Genomic DNA, 20,272 nt, shown 5'->3' with positions numbered 1-20,272 from the left:
ACTTAAGTACCTTAAGAAGAAACAAGGAAAGGGGTGAAATATAATACAACAGTTTCTGTTTCTTCTGGGGTTTTTTTCTTACTTGCTTCTTGGGAAAACTTTAGAAACTGACAGAGGACTGGTGGATTCCAGCCTGCAGGTTTGCATCTTTGGGACATCATTTCAATGACCTAGGGCCCTGGTGCAGGTTTCAGGGTTGGATTTTTTTTATTTTTCTGGGACAAGCCATATGAATATAAAATTAAACTGTTATCTAGTTGTACTAACAAAATGCTATTATAAAAGTGAGGTGTTTAGCTTCAATACTTTGGCCCATGTCCAAACTGAATAGTTATAGTCTGCCAATTTAAAGTCTTTCAGTTTTAGCTGGAAATTTTAGCTGGAAGTTTTCTTTCTTGTTTTTTCAACCTCAGTATATAATGTGTTTATAAGCCAATAAAGCCTTTTGTCTTTTTCCCAAAAAAAGTTGGCTTTTCTAATAATTGGTTCCTTTAGTTTCTCTAATATTTGAGCATGCTTTGACATTCACAGAAAAGTGTGTATATCTAATGGAGTTTTTCATGTAAGTGAGCGTGCTCAGGCCCAAGTGTTTCTAATGATGACATGCATGGCTGGACTTGTCCTGGATCGTTGCAAAGTTTTGTAAGAGTCTTAAATTAATCTGGCATAACTACACTTTGTAGCTCTTAATCCTTACTCCCAAAGTGGTTTTGCACACTGATAGAATGGACTTTACTCTTCTTGCTCTTACTTTATACCATTGTAATTCACATAATGTTATACCATGTGGGACGTGCAACTAGGTTCCACAAAATTGATGACTATCAGAACGGAAGAAAACTTGGGTGCAGGAACATAAATTTCCATGGAAGAAAATGTCAACAATTTCGTGATAATGCATAACATTTCCCAGTAAGGAATTAATTAATTAAACCTAATTCTTTTGATTTAAGACCTTTTTCTGACCTGGAGCTGTGGGCTAGAAAGTCAGAATGGACTGGTATGTTATGGCCAGTCGCACTGTAATACTGATAGTTTATTTTAACTAATTGTGGAGAAATCCTTTCCACATAAGTAAAATTGTCTTATTTAGCAAGTACCTAATTTTAATAATTCTTTACCTTGAATTTAAAAATAGAAAAATATTTTACTCTGTTGTCATACAAAGGAAAACAAAATAAAAAATCATTAGTTATTCATGCTTAGTAATATTTGAACCCAAATATGATGAGGAGGATTTTTCTAGCGTAATAAAAAGAATACAAGTAGTTTCGTTGTTTTACTTCATTACTGAAATTGAGAGAAATAGAGGAAAGTAAGTAAAGTAAAATGGTGTGCATTTTTGTGTTTATATACATACATTACATATGGAAGGAATAAGACAAATGTCTGATTTTATTCCAATTTTTCTTTCTCCCATATAATTTTAAATGGGTTAATATTTATTACATTCTTCTTGTTTTTATAAAAATAAAACTGAAACTTGAAATGGATATTTCTTTCTTCTCATGTTAGCTTTTTCCATTTTATGCACACAAACAGCTTTTTATGTTACATATGTTGACCTCTGTGAGGTTTTGACTGAGCAATTGAAATACTTGTTTCAGCTATAAAGAATATAATAGCCTTTATGAACATGAGAATTGAAAAATGAAGTCAGAGCAGACCAGAATGTAGGTCATGTCAAACTGCATTTACCAAAATACCATCACTGAAAAGGGGCTACATCAAGAGAAGCTGCTAAAAATTCTTGCCTTTACACTGGGCCACAAGCACAATCTGAAGAAAATGTTCATCTGTTTCCACAGCATCTACACCCCATTTCACAGTAACTTGCAAACTACTGGAAGTGTGTATAGCAGCTTGGGAATCTTGAGACTAGCCTGTAAAAGGTGTTCAGGGCAAAAACTACCTTCTTGTGTTTGTGTCTGAACAGTATCTATTACAGTTAGGTCCTAATCCGTGAGGATTAGGTCTTCAGATACTACATACATAGGAAGCATGCATTTAATTAGTGATTAATGAAGATGAGTTTGTAGGGAAACTGTTCGCTCTGCCCCAGTAAATCATCTCATTTAGTCATTGAGCCTTGCTGTACAAGCAGTGGAAACAGAACTATGGTTTTGCTCTGAACAATCTGAGAGTAGGGGTCAGATTGTGTATATAATACTGTTTGACTGTCACTTTCACATTGCCCATTTGATGATAATCAATAGCCAAACTATAATCGATCCAGGACAGCAAGATAAACAAGTGCATTACATGAGAGCTAATAAAAGAACACATTTTCTTTTTGTAGATTTGTTTAGAACTGAAAAAGCCGGAATTTAAATTCTTTTTTAAATTTGTTTAGAATGGTCAGCTGGAGTGCGTTCGGTGGATGGTGAGCGAAACAGAAGCTATTGCAGAATTAAGTTGCTCAAAAGACCACCCAAGCCTTATTCATTATGCGGGTTGCTATGGCCAGGTATGACTTTCATTTACTTTTTCAAATAGATTATTTAGATGGTCATACAAGAATTTCAATTTAAAGCACCTTTATTGTTTTGTAGTTTTTAATTACAGGTGTTCTTAATTAGTTCAAATTAGTTCAAAAAGTTCAAATATAGTAAAACCTTTTCCCACTTAATTTGTATATTTTTTTCAGTATTTTCCCTCTTAAGTCCTTTTTTTTTTTAAGCTTTAAGTAATGGCTAGGAAAAGATTAGCTGGCATATTAGGCCAGCCTATCAATCCCAAGAATATCTAGGGAGATTAGCTGTCATGATCCCTAGGGGAATCCTAGGACACTTCAGAAAATCATCAAACATTTTGTGATAGTTCACATTCTCTTTCCAGGAGAGACTAATCTCAAAAAATTTTGGCAAATTGTGACAATTTAGGAATTCAGTATATTGGCAGTGAAGTGAAGTGTGGTGAGACTTGAACATCATCTGTCTAGCTCTAGCCAGTTTTATTGAGAATTACATATAAAAATATGTTGTAAACCAATCCTGTTCCACACCTAACTTATCTGTAAATCTAATGATGAGAAACCACAGAAGTACAGCATTTCAGTGCTTTGCTAATGTCTGGGGAAACATATACCACTTAATCGCACCACATTCTCTTCCCACAAAGTCTGTTTTTCCTAAGTAGACCTTGCAATAACCCCTCTTCAAAGGACCTTCTCCAGGATCTACTGCACAAGGAATAGTGATCGGTCATTCTTCTCTAATCTCTTTGGCAGATGGGCCCATTTATCATCCGGTGTCTTCAACAGACATTAAGGATAAATGCAGAAAACCCACTATTTTTGTGCTAATGCTTTTTTTTCTCTTACTTGTTAAGAGAGAACAAGCAAAATGTAACCACTAAGAAAATTGTCTTTCTCTTTCCTGCACAAGTGTGGTTGTCTCATTCAATGCCATACAATTATTGTGGTGTGTTTCTGCTGTTAACTGATCCTGTCCAAGCATGAATTTACTGGAGCGGGAGGGAAAGAGCGAGGGCAGGTTTAGAAGGCTATGGAGCTGAAGTCTACCCTTTGTGCTGCTGCTGCCGTAGGCACACAGACACTCTTGTTTTCATGCTGTGCAAAGACCTCCGTTGCCTTTTCTCCACTCACCTACTATGTAGATGTTACTGGTGCAAGTTAGGACCCTGCTGGATATACTGATTGATTGTGTCCTGCTTCCCGTAGCAAGTTTGGCCTGTAAACCTAGCACTGAATATAGGGAGGCTGGGAGCCATATCCGAACTGGATTCGAGAAAGGCATGTTTGCTACTGGGAAGAAAAAGTTTGGAAGAGAAACTGAGAAACTTTCATGTGAACTTACATTCATATCATCAATTGATTAGCCTAATTTTTTCCTCCTCTCTAAAGATATTTCTACAAACTAAATCCAGTGAAGCTTTGGGGTTTTTTCAATGAGCTATGGTGTCTACGGCCAGGAACAGATCTGGCACACTTTATCTAGATTCATTTTAGAGCAGGACGGAAGCTCTACCATTTAAGAAACACCAGCTACAATCAGCCACCCATGAAATTTAGAAAGGTGATATATAAATTGCTGCCAAGGTTTCTTATTTAGCTGAATGCCAAAGAAAGTTCACATGTAATGTCCATTATCTTTTTTTTTATAATCCATAAACATCTTGCAAACATGAGGGAATGCTGAGGCTGAAGGGATGCCAGACTATCTTACCCAACTGTGTTAAGAAGAAAAAAACTTTTGAGAAATTCAAATGAGTAGTTGGCGCTATCCTCGAATCTTTAATTTATTTTACCATTACTTACACAAGAGATAATCCATGTAAACACTGGTCTTGGCAGAATTACAAGAGTAATATTTTTACAAGGAAGACCTGTTACTGAATCATTTTCTAAAAGAGTCAGTCCATCCATTGTTTCCCCAGGCATTAGGCATGCACACCATATTTTCCTTCAAAAAATATTATTTAGAATGGGCAGCAAAAGGGAGTTCGTAGCAAAGCTCCTGTGTTAAAGGTCATCAAACCACAGTCATGGCCTGACTCCAGAGACATCTTAACAATAAGACATCTTGTCCAATAAGAGAGGGACCGCATAAGTTCATCCAACGGAAGAGATGAAGAGCTTAAAGTCAACCTGTAGCCTGGTCAGCATACCTGCTAGCAAGGGCTTCTTTAAGCATGGGATTATGCAAGAAGCAACCATGGTTGTTGGCAGGCCTCTCCACGCCAAGCATAAGTCATGGGTGCATGGCAGATTGTGTACCAGCCGTGTCTGGCATAGTCACCATGTGACAGGAAGGAGACGGTGGTGCAGTCGTAGGTGCATATAGTAGGTCCTGACTAAAAGCTTCACAGAGCTGTAATTTAGTTCCAACATGGATGCTGTAGTAGCACTGACTGCACAGGTGAGAGGCAGAGGGTGGGGAACGCCAAGGGTTTGTTGCCTCTGAGCTCCACAGAGTCTAGGGGGACTTGAGGGAACCAGAGCTACAGCATGACTGAGGACCTACAAGGAGTTCTGTGCACCACTTGGCAGTGGTGTAGTGCTGCAGAGTGCAGTGGGGAGGAGCGTGTGACATTCAGACACACAAATGCCTAACAATACACCTTTTTTGCACCTTAGGATGTTTGCCTTCCTGTCTAATGTCATTTTTGCAGAGATAATATGTTGTTTTCACTCACTCCTACTCTTCTACTGTGAAGGGATACTGGGAATGGCAGCTTAATTAATTAATATTGATTGATGGGGCTAGGGTTAGCTGTAGAGTCAGTACTCTACACCATGCTAATCCTTCCATTTGTAGTCCATTTAATGATTTAAATGGTCTTTGTTAGTTGTTCTTTCTGCTCCAAAAGCCAGCTGATGGAGCCAAAGTCTGCAGCCTGTCCCAAAACAGAAATTAAATATTGTGACATTTTCCCAGAATCTTTTTTTAGAGATGTTTGAATTATTGTAGGTCTGGAATATGCCAGAGGGATGTTAACCACTGCTACAACATAAGACCATTGTACGTCTTAAAATTATCAGATATACTGAATAATTTGTCAGTATTTATCTGTTCCTGTTACATAACAAATATGTGATTATTTTCCATTATCTTAATCTCATTAATTTTCTTATTATCCTTCATTTTGTCTGAATAAATTAAGTTGATGACTATAAACCTATCCCTAAGAACACTTTTCTTCCAAATACATAATGTGAGTGTTACAAAAGAGATATATGAGTGGCTGAGGGAACTGGGGTTGTTTAGTCTGGAGAAGAGGAGGCTGAGGGGAGACCTTATCGCTCTCTACAACTACCTGAAAGGAGGTTGTAGCGAGGTGGGTGTTGGTCTCTTCTCCCAAGTAGGTAACGATAGGACGAGAGGAAATGGGCTCAAGCTGCGCCAGGGGAGGTTTAGATTGGATATTAGGAAAAATTTCTTCACGGAAGGGGTAGTCAAGCATTGGAAGAGGCTGCCCAGAGAGGTGGTGGAGTCACCATCCCTGGAAGGGTTCAAAAAACGGGTAGATGTGGCACTTTGGGACATGGTTTAGTGGGCATGGTGATGTTGGGTTAATGGTTGGACTGATGATCTTAGAGATCCTTTCCAACCTTAATGATTCCTAGTTTTTACTTTCATTATAAATAAACCATGCACCAAGCCAGGAAACATGAAATTGCTACTCTCCCCTTAACTGATTTAGTGGTGGACTTGGTAATGTTAGGTTAATGGTTGGACTGGATGATCTTAAAGGTCTTTTCCAACCTAAACGATTCTATGATTCTATGATGTGTTTTGATTTATGATGTTTTCATTTTTCCTAGATGTAAGAGAAGAAAATAGTTGTTTTCTTTTTTTTTTTTTTGTCAAGAATACATTTGTTAAAACACATAGTCATTTGAGAGAAACACAAACTGTTTGAGTAGGCCTCTGGCTTTGTGCCTGTGATCAGTTGATGCACAGGCAGTCCTAAGTACAGATGATTGCATTTAGCCATCCAGGCACTTGATTTCCGTGTTGATAAGATAAATGACTAGAAAGCATCATTTGCTCCATGCTGATTGTGATAATAAAATTACAGAACATGCTTAACATTCTGGTCCCTATTATGTTCCAAAGAAATATATAATTTCAAAGCTATAGTTGTCTTCCAATTCTGCAGAGGAGTTTTGCGAAAATATTTTTCTTTTAATTATTAAAACATAAGGACAATTCATAGGAGTAGTGTAATCCTTCTTCACTGCTGGCCAACACCACAGGCATCTCAAGAAATTGCTCGAAAGTATTTTGAAAGGGATATGTGATCTGAAGTCATCTCTCCATGCTGGCTGTCAGCTGGATTGGGCATTCAGCCAAGGAGAAGTAAAAATACCTATCCCTTTACCCTGTAATAAAAACAAAGCTGCTGTTAAAGTGGAAATATGAAGAAGATAAGTTCCAGACAGACTAGCCCTCTGAAGTAGTAAGCAGAGATCCAGGTGCTTGAATGGGTAGAATCATATGGAGGAGACCTAAAAGAGTCTGAGGATCCATCTCCTTTTCCTTGACATCAAAATTTCTGTGGTACTTTTATACAAAAAAAGAGGTTTATACCCAAGGTTCCTAGCTAGAATTTCTTTTCCTCATTTTTATTCTTTCTCCTTCCTACCTGATTACTGCTCAAGAGTCATAGATAGGCTTTCAGTACTGTTTTATTTAGGTACACTTCACTCTTACAGACCCGCATATCTAACTGTGAGCGATTATGTACTTACATATCACTGAAGTTACTGAAGTGCATGTAGGTTAAGGCTGTGCATTTGTGTTTGCCTCACGAACACTAGAATCTACAAAGCCCTTTTGAACTAGAGCCCTTAGCCAGTATGACACCTGATAGATATCAATGGAAGATAATACTAAATACATGTTTAAATAAAAAAATTTTAAACTAGAAAGTAATATATTCTTTTCAACTATTCAGATGCAAAAACCGGGAGCTGTAGTCAGCTATCCTTTAATGGACCTCACTTTTTTATGTAATCTATAGATTTATTCTAGATTTTCAATATGTATCACATTCAGGAGACCACAATGAAATTTAATCTGGAGAGGCATGGAAGGTTGCTAGAGAGAAGAACATTTTTCCAAATAAACCTGCTGGGGAAAATAAGGAATAAAATAAGCTTGGTGCACATATATAAACTCTCCATTGTTAGAAAAGAGTACCCATATAAATGTGTATTATACCTGCATATACAGACAAAAAAGCAATGTTAAAAAGAATTAAGTTGGCACCTCAGTTTTGGCTTCCAGACTTTCACTTGCAAGTTCTGTTGTTCAAGTTTCCCCATCCTTCCCAATATGCAGGCACATACAGATGGTCCATTAGTCAATACATTGAGAGCTCAGGATAGAGAGATTTCCTCATTTTAGTTTTGTTGCTTCTCCTCTTCCACAACAGCCCAGAGCTGGGGCATGATGATAGATTTGAAGAATCTAACTGCTCAGTTTTGTGATCTGCATATACTGCTGTTTTAGTCTTCCAAAGAGGCTTGTGAAGTTTCACCAGATTTCACAAGTTGATTTCCAGATTGACACACAGGCAGTTCTGTCTCAGGTCTCCTCTCCAAAATACAGGCATGTATGCTTTTTAACATACAATTTCCCAAAGTGTGTTATAGAACTCATTATTTTTCCTATCATGTCTTTTTATAAAACAAATAAAGTATTTCAGCTTATTTCCTTGGGGGGCGGGGGGGGGGGGGGGGGGCGGCGACACCAAAACCAGAGGCAGACACATGATACACTAAGTCCTACAAGGTTAAGAGAGACTGAAAACAAGGAATTATTGGACAGTATTAGTTACAGATGACAGTACCAGTATTCCTCTAGTACATTTAGCTCTTCATTATTTCTTATCTTTTGTGACATCTCTTTCCCCCTCACCCTAGGAGAAAATCCTTCTGTGGCTTCTCCAGTTTATGCAAGAACAGGGGATTTCACTGGACGAAGTTGACCAGGATGGAAATACTGCTGTTCACATAGCTGCTCAACATGGCTATCTAGGATGCATACAGGTAGAGTGTTAGCTGTTTCAGAAACCTCTTTACATCAAACTTCAATGACAAAGACCATTAAAATTATTATAGGAGATCTTACAGGTGGGAATAATTATTGATATATTAAAATATATTAGAAGGAAGAACTTTAAACCAGTAGGACTCAGACTGAAATACCAAAAAGCTCTGGTTTTTGGATTCTATTGTCAATTATGCTATTGTTAGCCTAAAGTAACTGTTGTATTGCAAGAAGAAAGCACGGTTATATTGTTTATGCATAAGCAGCTAACGTGTATGTTTTTATGTTACAAAAGAGCAGCCAGCGTAGATATGCGTACTCTTCTTACTTTTCTGATATTTTCCTTCTGTTTCTTTTTCCAGTGAATAGTTGTAGCTCTTCACTTAGGGGAAGTCTGACAGATAAGTTTCTTCTATGTTGAAGGATTTCCACCTTAAGTAAATAATCCTTTCCAGTTCTGTAATCTTTCAATGTATCTATGCTAAACAATGCAGCGGTGATGGTGATTTCTAATTCTCAATGAATCAGCTTGGCCACTGAAAGCAACATAGTTCTGTTGTATGGAGCTGCTGAAAAGGGTTAATTTGTGCTTCTGAGAAGGCTTACACAGCTACAGTACTTTTGGGAGCCAGTTTGGATACCTCTGTGCAGTACCAATGTTAAATGCAGACATACCAAAAAAGCTGTAGCATTGAACTGGATGGCTAGGTGAAGCATCTTAACTTTGCGTTGAATTGCAGATGTACCCACTGTCCATCAAAGTTACTAGAACCATTAATCATAGGAGTACATTTCAGTATTTCGTGTTGTCACTTTAAGTGAAAGCTGTTTGGAGAAGAAAAAATAATAAAATTATTCCAGGAGATTGCAGAAAGGTATTTGAGGAACAAATTAGTTATTGGAGAAGAATAGGTAAAAGAGTAAATAACCATGTTATTTGTGGTTATTTAACCACATTATATTTGTGCCCACTGTTATGTTGAATCCACAGATGCATAGCTGCTTATTATTGTTATAGCAGTCTGTTTATATACCTGGACAGAGAGAAGACATAACTCCATAAAAGCCAGCTTGAGAGTCTCACCCAATAAAACAGGAAAAACAGGTGACAGTTGAGCTGAATGAATAGAATTGAAAAGAACACAGTCAAATAGATTTGGAGGACATGACCATCTCTGCATTTTCTCATTGATGGGACATATCTTTCTTTTAAGATGTCAGGAATGGACCCTGTACAAACTCTTATGAGAATAAAATAAACGAATCATCACATCCGTGCTAAATCTAGTGGTTTTATTATTGTATGGTAGACAATTACTATGATCAGTTGGAAAAAAGTTGATAGAAGAAATGTTTATGATTTACTAGTGGGGAGCACCATTGTGGTAGGGTGTGTGCTTAGGGTCGCTAATTCAACAGTGTCTCATCAAGATGTACAATGCATTTGAAGGAGAAATGAGAGTAGATGATTTTGAACAGACTGGTGACATCTGCAGGCTTTGTTCATGGATAAAACTAAACCAAAAAAAGAGAAGCCCTGCTTTCCCCGTGAAGAATGAAACTTAATAAATGGCTTAGAATTTTCAGGATGATTTTATTGTAGATAAATACACAAATCAACAAGTGTTTTGTGTTGAAGTGAAGCCATGAGAAATAAATCATGAAAATATCTAATGACAGCAAAAATATACAAGGTTAGTAATGTCACCTCATTAACACCTCACAGTCTTAAGTGCAGTTGATGTTTTGTTGTGCTGTGAAACAAAATAAGCCCTCAGCCCAGTAAGCTTATAGTCTAATTTAAAACAACATACAGTGAATGATCTGGTAAAATGAAAGAAGTGATAAAAGAGGCAGGGAGATTATAAGTAGCAGTACGAAAGATGGAGGGACACAAGCTGTCTGTGTTTCCCCAGCCCTCTCAATCACTGTGGTTAAGAGCAGGTGATACTCCTATCATGTTCCAAACTATAAGATTGCTTTCTGCAAGGTCATAACCCTCCCTTCTTGATCTTCTTTATTGGCAAATTATACCAAATTTATTGACATGAGATGCAGTGCAAGACTGTTCATAATTTTCCTTTCTGTATAGATTTAGCAGACCAGACAGACCACCATTCCTCTTTTCTGTCAGCAGCTGTAGAGGTCTCTGTGCATGATGTTCTGAGTCAACAAGGCCACTCCGATCCTCAGTGGCTTACTGGCTCTGCTTGGATAAGTCAACTAAGAGCTGAGCCACGTAATTCCTCTTCTGCCTGTGTATATGTAATGTTAATGATGCTGTAGTTTTTGGATGGTTTTGTTCAGAATTTTTTCCAAAGTGCTATGAGAAATGTGTGTCTGAACATTGATTAGAATATTTACATCCTATTCTAGGCTTTCCAGTAAAGCAAATAGTGCTTAACACTGATTATCACAAACAGATCAGAAAGAGTGAAGGTTTGGTCTCAGTTCTTGCTTCAGTTATTGCATGTCTTGAGGTCAGCCTGGCAGAAGTTCCTTTGCCCTTACAATGCTCTGGATTCAAGTCCCAGAGGTAACTCAAATGTCATGCTTACAACCTGGACAGTTCTCCAGCAACAAGCTAGGGTTCTCCGCTAGTGCTGTGAATAACACAGGGGTATACATCAGAGTATGAGCCATTATTTTTCTTAAAGAGTAAAAGCTGATGCATATTTGAGTATCTCTTTGAAAGAAAGTAGGGGGTAACCAAGCAAGTACAAAGCAATGAGACTTCTTTCAGCATTAAAAAAAAAACGCACCCAAAACTCCCCAAAAAACCTCCAGATTGAAACAGTCATTGTACGGATTTCTTTTGGCAAAAAGTAATTTGTGCCTGTCTGACCTAAAGGAGTTGTTGGAAAGTATCTGCCATACCTTTCATATCCAAACATCACTTGGCTAAGGAATCAGGACATTGAGACTGCTGTGTTGAGTGTTTTAAACTCAGGGATTCTGCTGTGGTAGGAAATCAAGAGCTAAACCACAAAAGAAGTCAGCAAATACTGTAGCAAAGACATTCCTAAAATGAGATTCTAAGGGTGTGTTGCAGTGCCTTGCAGTGCAGAGATCCCAAGAACAGCAGATACCAGACCTGGTAAGCCATTACAGCTGATCACCACCCTCTATAAACTGGCTAGCAATGTGTTCGTGCTGCCCTGGACCCTGATGTTATCTAGCACAGATGTCCTTTGAATTGCACTTGCTTGTGTCTTCTTTTCTAGGTCTACCATGTGCAAAGGTAGGACAATGTTCAGTAATGCATACACAGGTGCATCTGCAAAAGGTTATTACTGTGGCTCAGTAGGTGCCTAAACGTAAGTACTCTGTTTTCACTTGGTGGTCCCACACACTGTATGAATGCTACAAGTCATGCTATGCTGTAAATTGAGTAGAACTCCAAGGGAAGAGGAAGGAAGAATATAGTCTTTTTATAGTTCATCTGAACCACATCTCACTCTTCTGTGTTATCCTTGTACCTGAATGACAGATTTCAGTGGTATGTGTTTTGAGTTCAAGCTGCATATAGACTTGTCAGTGACTGATTTTTAAAAATTATTGGCTTAGACCAACATCTTCAAGCATTTTATTCAGGAGTGCTTTGCATCCAGCTGTTCTTGTGGTTGACCAGAAGTCACAGCGGAGACTTACACTTACAGGTCAACGTTTCCTTTTGTGTTTTTACAGACCTTGGTTGAATATGGAGCAAATGTCACCATGCAAAACCATGCGGGAGAGAAACCCTCACAAAGTGCTGAGCGACATGGGCACACCATGTGTTCCCGCTACTTAGTGGTTGTGGAGACATGTATGTCATTGGCCTCTCAGGTTGTCAAGCTAACTAAGCAGCTGAAGGAGTAAGTGTTTCACTGTTAGCAGAGGGATCATTCTTAAAACAATACCCTACTTTGTCTTCAATTTATTAGCAGTGTCTGCTTCTTATATATGATATTTTCAAGTCATATTTCTACCTTATTTGTCCACTCTTTCCTGCTTTCAAGCATTTGATCCTTCACCTTTAGCAGCTCAGTTTTTCAGCTGTTCTCTTTGTGGCAGTTTGCTGTGAACATAGATGAAGGGACTGGGAGTGGAAAAGGGTATGTATGAAGTGATCCGATCCCTTTTCCCTTTGCATACCTTGGGAATCACATCGTTGCTGATCATAATTTCTGTTCTCATAGCATTCTTTTATATGCAGCGAGGGGCTCTTCCCAGTTTCAGTACTGAGTGTTGATGTTGGGAGGAATAATGGAAATAGTAGTGGAAGGGTTTTTTGGACTTGGAAGGTCACCAAAGCCCATGATGGCTACTCAGGAAATATCTTATGTTCTGTTTTTTCTTCATAGGAACTGGTTTTAATATTTTAGTATGGTGTGTTGGTTTTGGCTGCGATAGAGTTAATTTTTTTTTTATAGCAGCTAGTATGGGGCTATGTTTTGGATTTGTGCTGGAAACAGTGTTGATAATACAGAGATGTTTTGGTTACTGCTGAGCAGTGCTTACAGAGTCAAGGCCTTTTCTGCTTCTTACCCCACCCCACCAACGAGGAGGCTGGGGGTGCACAAGAAGCTGGGAAGGGACACAGCTGGGACAGCTGACCCCAACTGACCAAAGGGATGTTCCATACCATATGACATTGTATGCAGCATAGAAAGCTGGTGGAAGAAGAAGGAAGGGAGGGATATTCAGCGTGATGGCATTTGTCTTCCCAAATAACCATTAACGCGTGATAGAGCCCTGTTTTCCTGAAAATGGCTGAACACCTGCCTACCGATGGGAAGTAGTGAATTAATTCCTTGTTTTCCTTTGTCTTCATGTGCAACTTTTGCTTTACCTATTAAACTGTCTTTATCTCAACCCACACGTTTTCTTACTTTTACTCTTCTGGTTCTCCCCCACCCACCAGGGAGGAGTGAGCAAGCAGCTGTGTGGTGCTTAGCTGCCAGCTGGGGTTAAACCATGACATATGGTTTTTAATACACATTCTGTAAAGAACCTGTTATTTTGAAACATGAATTTATGCAATTGCTTGCTTTTATTGTAGGTGCAGTTACTGTGACTTAGCATGTCAATATGGTCATAAGACTCTCAGAAACCACCAGCACTGAACTAATGACTAACTAACTGATGTTGTACCAACTTAGGTACATGATCAAGAGATTGTCAGCTACCACAAGCCATGAAAATGGCTTCTGACAGTCCCATATTTAAAGGAGACCATATAATTTTATGCAAGCAGCATGTGGGTAATTATACTGGGTATAAATTACAAGACTGTTAGCAGGGCAACTGCAGGGGCCACCTGTGTGAGAACAGGGGAGGGGCTGCCTTTTGCCGCACAGAACTGGTTCCAGGCGGCTGCGCAACAGACCCGCTGCAGGACACAGCTAAGCTCGTCAGCCAAATTGGTGGCACCTCTGTGAAAACGTATTTGAGAAAGGGCAGAAAATGCCAGAGAGGAGGAGGGAACAGAAGAGTGACAAACAGAAGGAACAGCAAGGTGAGAGGAGCAGAAGGTGCACCCTGGAGGAGCAGACATACCCCCAAAGGGACTGTGGCCCACGGAGTACCCATGCTAGAACAGGTACTCCCCTTGAAAGGACTGCAGCCCATGGACAAGCCCACACCAGATCCTGCTTCCCCAAATGGACTGCAGCCAGTAAAGAACCCACACTAGAGCACATGCAAAAGTGAGAAGGAAGGAGCGGCAGAGGGAAGGAAGGAGCAGCAAAGAGAAACTGCTACACACGAACCCTGACCTGTGCTGCTCATTGCCTCACTGAAAAGACTGGGTGTGACCTGCAGCAATGACAAGAGGGGCAGAGAGGTGTCTGGAGTGAAGCCTGAGAACAGGGGAGAAGAGAGGCTTGGAGTGCAGATGAACCTGGGAGTGAAGTTGAGCCTGGAAAAAGGGAGGATAGGTGTTTTAAGTGTCTGTCCTTTTTTTGTTTCCCAACACCTGAATCAATTATTAAATATTTATGCTAATCAGCAATGAATTAAGTTAAATTCCCCAACTTGAGTCTCTTTTGCCCATGACAGTAATTGGTAAGTTGTCTCCCTGTCTTTATCTTGACCAACAAGCTTTTTTGCCTCTGTTCTTCCTATTTTCTTCTGCTATCCCACTGAAGGATAGGTGGAGTAAGAGACTGGCTGTGTGGGTGCTTGGCTGCCAGCTGGGGCCAACCCATTACAGTGATACAATTTTTAGTTTCAAACTGGATATCTTGAAAATAAGGTTAAAAATTATCTGTATTGTTAATTCACCCTTTTTGTACAGTCAGGTATCTATTTGGTACTATTTTTACAGCAAAAGAAGTGTGTACTAGCAGTCCTCTCTGTTATTACAGAATACCTTCCTGCATTTGAACTATGCTTATTTTTATGTTTGTACCTCTAAGTTTTATATTATAAAGCCATTTTGTCTTTGTGATATCTTCACTCTTCTTTTAGATTTATACTCCCATAAACACAAACAGTGAACTAAGGATTATTATAATTTTCACAGTTTTCATAATCTTACAGTATGACACTGCACTGGACATTTCAAAGTAGCAGGTGTTTTGTAGTTGGTTCACTTGCTGAGAAATACTAAAATATATAAATCAGCTGATATAAAGGCAAAAAACAGAACATAGGGTGTTTCCTGAATAGCCTGCATTAGCACCTGACTCATCTCAATATATAATGAAATTTAGTTTCCCCATAACTCAGCAGAAAAAAACCCCACACACCAGGAAGTAGAAATGGCAACCACAGATTCTCCATGTTTTAGCTCTTTTCAGTTGTCATCCAGTACTTGATATAAGTGTTACCTCTCATATGGAAAAGAAAGACTTGTTATGTCAGTCAGCAGGCTGTTTACCCCCACAGAAATAGTCTAGTTCTGACTTTCCTAACAGAAGCATTAATACTTTTCCAAGTCTTCCCCCTGTCATCTCACAGACTGCATGCATAGGAAGTCATTTAAATAATTCTTATCTGGCTCCTGATGTGTTCCTTTGCTTGTCTCAGCTGGAGTTAAATCTGCTTCCCTTCAGCAGCCTATTTTTTCAGCCTTCAGATTTAGCTCCAGTAAGTGCAACAGCAGCCTTTTCTTCCTCTTCTACAAAGGATGTGAGTCTCTTATGCAACCCTATTGCAGTTTATTGAGGCAATGAAATACTCTATTTTCTGCTTGAAAGAACAGCTTCTGCGTGGCTATTTGGGCTGCAAGCCTCAGGCAGTGAGTGGCTCTGATAGAAGCAGTGGACAATATTCAGAGGCCCAGGAGGGCTCAGGAGCTGTAGGGGATGACAGGAGATGACTCTTGCCGTGTTTTGCAGCCCCACCCTGTATAAAAATCCAAGGATGGTAGAAGTACCTGCCTGGGCCAGCTTCTCAAGGAGCCTTACCCCTAGCATAGCAGGAGAACTCATTTGCTACAGCACCTCTGAAGATCCTGAAAGCATCAGTTGGCAGCAGATGGAAGTCCAGTTTACAGTCTAAGTCACTTCAAACTGCTGTTACATAGGAATAGCTCCAACTTGGGCAGCTGATCGGGCTTTTCTGTATTTTCTCCACCTACTTCTGCTGGTGTCAATGGACATTGTTCTAGAGACAGAGGAGTTATGATTGTATCATGATGGATTACTTGAATGGTCAATATCAACACAGCAAGCCCTATGTGCTTCCTAGCCTTATCTCACCTGCTGTAAACATGAGCTGATCATGCAATCTTCTTTTATTCTGGGTGCCTTATTAGCCAGGGATAAGAGCCTCTTTCTGATAACACTGTATGTCCCCAACCACAGGAAGACTGGAGTGGTTGATATTGTGCAAGAAGAATACCAGTGCAGAAACTTAGACTAGCACCTAGCAAGACCTATCTTCAAAGGTCCTAAACCAAAGAGGAAGTACCGTCTTTCATTCTCTTTTTATCAGCCCTTCCAGTCATCAAGGCAACAGAGAGCAGTTCTAGAGAGAAGTTATTCCAATCCATCACACTCTTTGGAGCCATTCCTGAAAAGAAGGCAAAAAACAAAGGCAATAAAATCACATTTTGCCAGAGTCTTCACATCTTTCAACTTCTTGATCCAAAGCAGCTTAGTTGACAAATACAGGGAAGTATAGCAAAACCTTTTGAGTTGGGTCTAAGTCTCCATTCAGAGAGAAAAGCCTTTATATTTGAAAGAAGGAAGATATTTGTTGATCTTTTTGATATACTATCAAGCCAAAATCTCTGGCAGGGCAAAGATCAAAGCAAACCATGAGTCAGAAGATGAAGATGAAAAAGTGGTTGAATATCCTCTGTGGCCACCACTTTTCTGTGTTCTGTAAACAAAATCCATGATTTTCCTGTAACTTCATAGAAATAGCTGTAAAAATAGCTGAATAAAAAATTATTGTAGTGGTATGGTAAGGTGTGTGCAAGTTGCTGGTTGCTGGAGGTTTTTTTGTGGTAGTGTTATATAGATGTAGAGTAAGAAATCCAGTATAAACTTGACAATGTTCATCTCTTTTTTTACTTAGTTAAGCTGTTTTATTTTCTGCTTTGTAGAGTGGCCATTCTTGCTTCATTTGAAACGAAACGGAGAAGTAAAGCAACATACTATGAAAGATACTTCAGTAGAGCCCAGTGCCTCAGCCTGTTCCCTGTTTAGTTACTGAGCTCCCTGATTTCATGAGGAAGTAGCTGGGGTCCACAGTTGTCTAAGTAGACACAGAAGGGTCCTTACATGTTACTTACTGGGAACATTGTCTAAGCTAAGACCCTCAGAATTTGGGCATTCAATATCATAAAGTAGACCCTCTTACCTCTGAAGCTGCAGTGCTCTTGTGTCCTAAATCAGTCTGGTTGTAATACTTAGCAATATTGCTATTCCAAGAAGTTGTGATCCCTTGTTTTCAATGTTATCTTAGAGACATATATGTATGTTATATATCTTTAGGGAGAATGCTGGCAAGATGTGTGGGTTTCTGTGAGCTATTTACTAACTAGTTAAACTGTGAAAATGGAGGAAACTTTAATTCTTTTAGCACAATAAAATGTTTAAGTGGAATGAGAACCTTAACTCAGCAGAAGAGGTGTCAGAGATTTCCATTAAAGCTAAAAGCATAAGAAGCTGTTAGCTGCATTATTTAGATATTTAGAAATAGAATCTGAAGGAAGCATAAAAGGCAAATAAAACAGATAAATTGCATCACAACCTAATCTCAGATGAAAATTTCCCTGGCTCTTAAAAGACACTATCTGGGGAGCTGCAGTATAAGCCAGTGTTGACAGATGGTAGGAGTAATTTTAAAATAGTCTAAGGAAGTGTGTAGGCAAGAGGAAGGAAGATGGAAAATTAAAGGAAGAAGGGATCTACATAAAGCATGGCTGTATTGTAAAATGTGATGGCAAGGCAGTATGTCAAGACCCCACCTTTATTTCTGTAGCACTTTTCAGATCCACTCTGATATGTTAAAAGTAAAATGTTTGTTTTCTGCCAGCCCTGCAAGTACAGTACCGAGTCTAAAAAGTCATCTGGATTCTTTCTGGCTTTGACATTGCCAGTTATAAAGACTGCATTTGGAACTCAGCTAACTCTTCTGCTGATGGCATGCAAGCTAGGAAAGAGTCCAGCTCACTGGCGGAGAACTGTATTAGTTCTGCAGATCCAGTAAGAATAAAAGTACTAAAAACATATTGCTTCTACAGCAACAGAAGCAGAGCCTGGGAGAAGCAGATAAACAGTCATTTTCAAATGGTGATTTGATCAGGACCAGGGAATAAAGCCAAATGTACCAATTGTATTCCAGGTGAAAGACAGCATATGTACAGTAACAAAAAGCTGTAAGTCTCTTTTTTTCTAGTAGTTTGCCAATAATTCTGTCTGTGCAGAGTTTAGAGGCAGTGGAACTTACAGATGACTAAACTAGATTGAATGTTATCTGTGGTGGTTGACAAGCTAAAGGGGTGTTTTCATGTTAAAATGGGAGGTCTAAATTGGATGGGAGCAGGGAGAGGGAGAAGAACTTTTTGTGGCAAATTGATCTGTTCCTTCATTTTCATAGAACTACTTGAAGGTTTGCAGGTTACCTTGTTCAACTCGGTGCTTCCTATGGAAATAAGTTTGTGGCACGACAACAGAGATTGTGATTGCAGTTCTACGGTAAATGGAGTTTCTAGTATGGATATCACTTTCATATTGCTAACAATTTATGTCTACTGTAGCAATTTTTTAAACATTGGACTCTAAAGTTATTTACAAAGCAGTGTAGATCACACCACCACACTGAAAGTGATAGACTGCAGTAGGTACAACACTACTGGGTATAAGATGAGTGCAGAGCACAGGTGGGACCTTTGGTAAGGTTAGGCAGCAGGCCGATGTGTTTTTTCCTACTCCCCTGAATACGCAGAGGTCATACTTAGCTCCAACCTGCAGCTGAAGAAGATTGGACCTGCCTTTCCCAGTGGGCAAAGGCTCCTCTCTCGGTTCATTTGCAGACAGAAAAAGAGAGAGTAGTAGTCTGAGCCATCACCTAGCTGAGTAAAAGCCATCCACCAAATGTAGGAAGTGACTTCTTAATCTGTACCTTTCCTCTTCCTTTACACAAACAAGTAAGAACCAAGTGGCCCTAAGTTTGCTCCACCACATTTTTGTGTCTGTTTTTCTGTGAGTCACTCAGTTCCAATGTACTGCTGCTTATGATTGTGGGATCATCATCACTTGTCCTTATATGAAGTATAATAAATAATCTCTGACAAGTAAGCGTCTCTCAGTTGGTCTTGTACGGTGATCACAAAATGTCCACAGGGATTTGGAGACAAGTACAAGCTATCTATTTATGCTATTATTTATAATTTCTCTTTTTATTTACTACGTAAGGTATAGGTGAAGAGGACTTCTTTTTTGAATACAAAGTTGAACAGGTAGTATCAGTTATCCTGTAGTGTACTAACACTGGCAGTTTTACAATTCAAGGTAAACAGTCCTACAATTTTCTTGCAGGCAGACAGTGGAACGTGTGACATTACAGAACCAACTCCAGCAGCTTTTAGAAGCCCAGCGGTCAGAGGGCAAGTCACTGCCCACATCCCCAAGGTAAGGTGACTGCAATTGTGCTGCAGCTTGGATTTGCACAGTTTCATGGTACATCAGTTATCAGGAGATGCTGTGACCTGTCTAAATAGTAGATGTGTTCTGTAAAGTAAATGTGTTTTTTTACCTCATGGGCTTGAAGCTGAGCTTCTAGAATTTGACAGTGTGTAATGCTGTATAAATATCAGAAGTTTTGAGTATAAAATGAATAATCCCTGTTTCCCAACAGAGTGAAAATCAGATTTACAGTGGAATAGAATATATTTTGTATTAGATGAATAGCAGAGGATCCTAGAAACCCCTAGGAAAGTTGTAAAGTTTGACCTTGTGGTGGTCCACCATACATTACTGCCAGCAGTAAATCATAAAGCCAGTTACCAACAAAACCTGCTTTCAGATTAATAAGACTCCTTATGCTCATTAAATCTTTTGCCTGCAGTAGCTATATAAAAAGTCAAAACTCAAGAAATTTTATGTATTGTTTACATATCCTGTCAGAAGTCTCAGAAATAGACATAAACTGAGTAACATTAAAGAGGAGGAAAGTAAAGGCAGAGGACTGGATCTGGAGTCCGCTAACATATCTTTCTGACTTCTACTATAGACTTCCAGTGTGATGCATGGAAGTCAAGCAAGCACACGACTCTGTGATAGCAATCTGAAGACGACTGAAAGGACTTAAGT

The 20,272-nt window shown here is 39.2% G+C and overlaps 1 protein-coding gene across 1 annotated transcript in view; it reads left to right on the top strand.

The window, feature by feature from the left end:
• SNCAIP (synuclein alpha interacting protein) overlaps positions 1 to 20,272 on the top strand; it is a 55,376-nt gene that overhangs the window by 25,946 nt on the left and 9,158 nt on the right. Inside the window, exons 5-8 of the mRNA XM_075726552.1 lie at positions 2,354 to 2,467; positions 8,393 to 8,518; positions 12,207 to 12,376; positions 19,499 to 19,591. Of these exons, the coding sequence (XP_075582667.1) occupies positions 2,354 to 2,467; positions 8,393 to 8,518; positions 12,207 to 12,376; positions 19,499 to 19,591 (503 nt within the window). The remainder of the gene's footprint in view (positions 1 to 2,353; positions 2,468 to 8,392; positions 8,519 to 12,206; positions 12,377 to 19,498; positions 19,592 to 20,272) is intronic.

The sequence above is a fragment of the Pelecanus crispus genome, chromosome Z, assembly GCF_030463565.1.
Source record: "Pelecanus crispus isolate bPelCri1 chromosome Z, bPelCri1.pri, whole genome shotgun sequence".
NCBI lineage: Eukaryota > Metazoa > Chordata > Aves > Pelecaniformes > Pelecanidae > Pelecanus > Pelecanus crispus.
The sequence above is the reverse complement of the archived record's forward strand: the minus strand, read 5'-3'. Positions and strand labels throughout refer to the sequence as shown.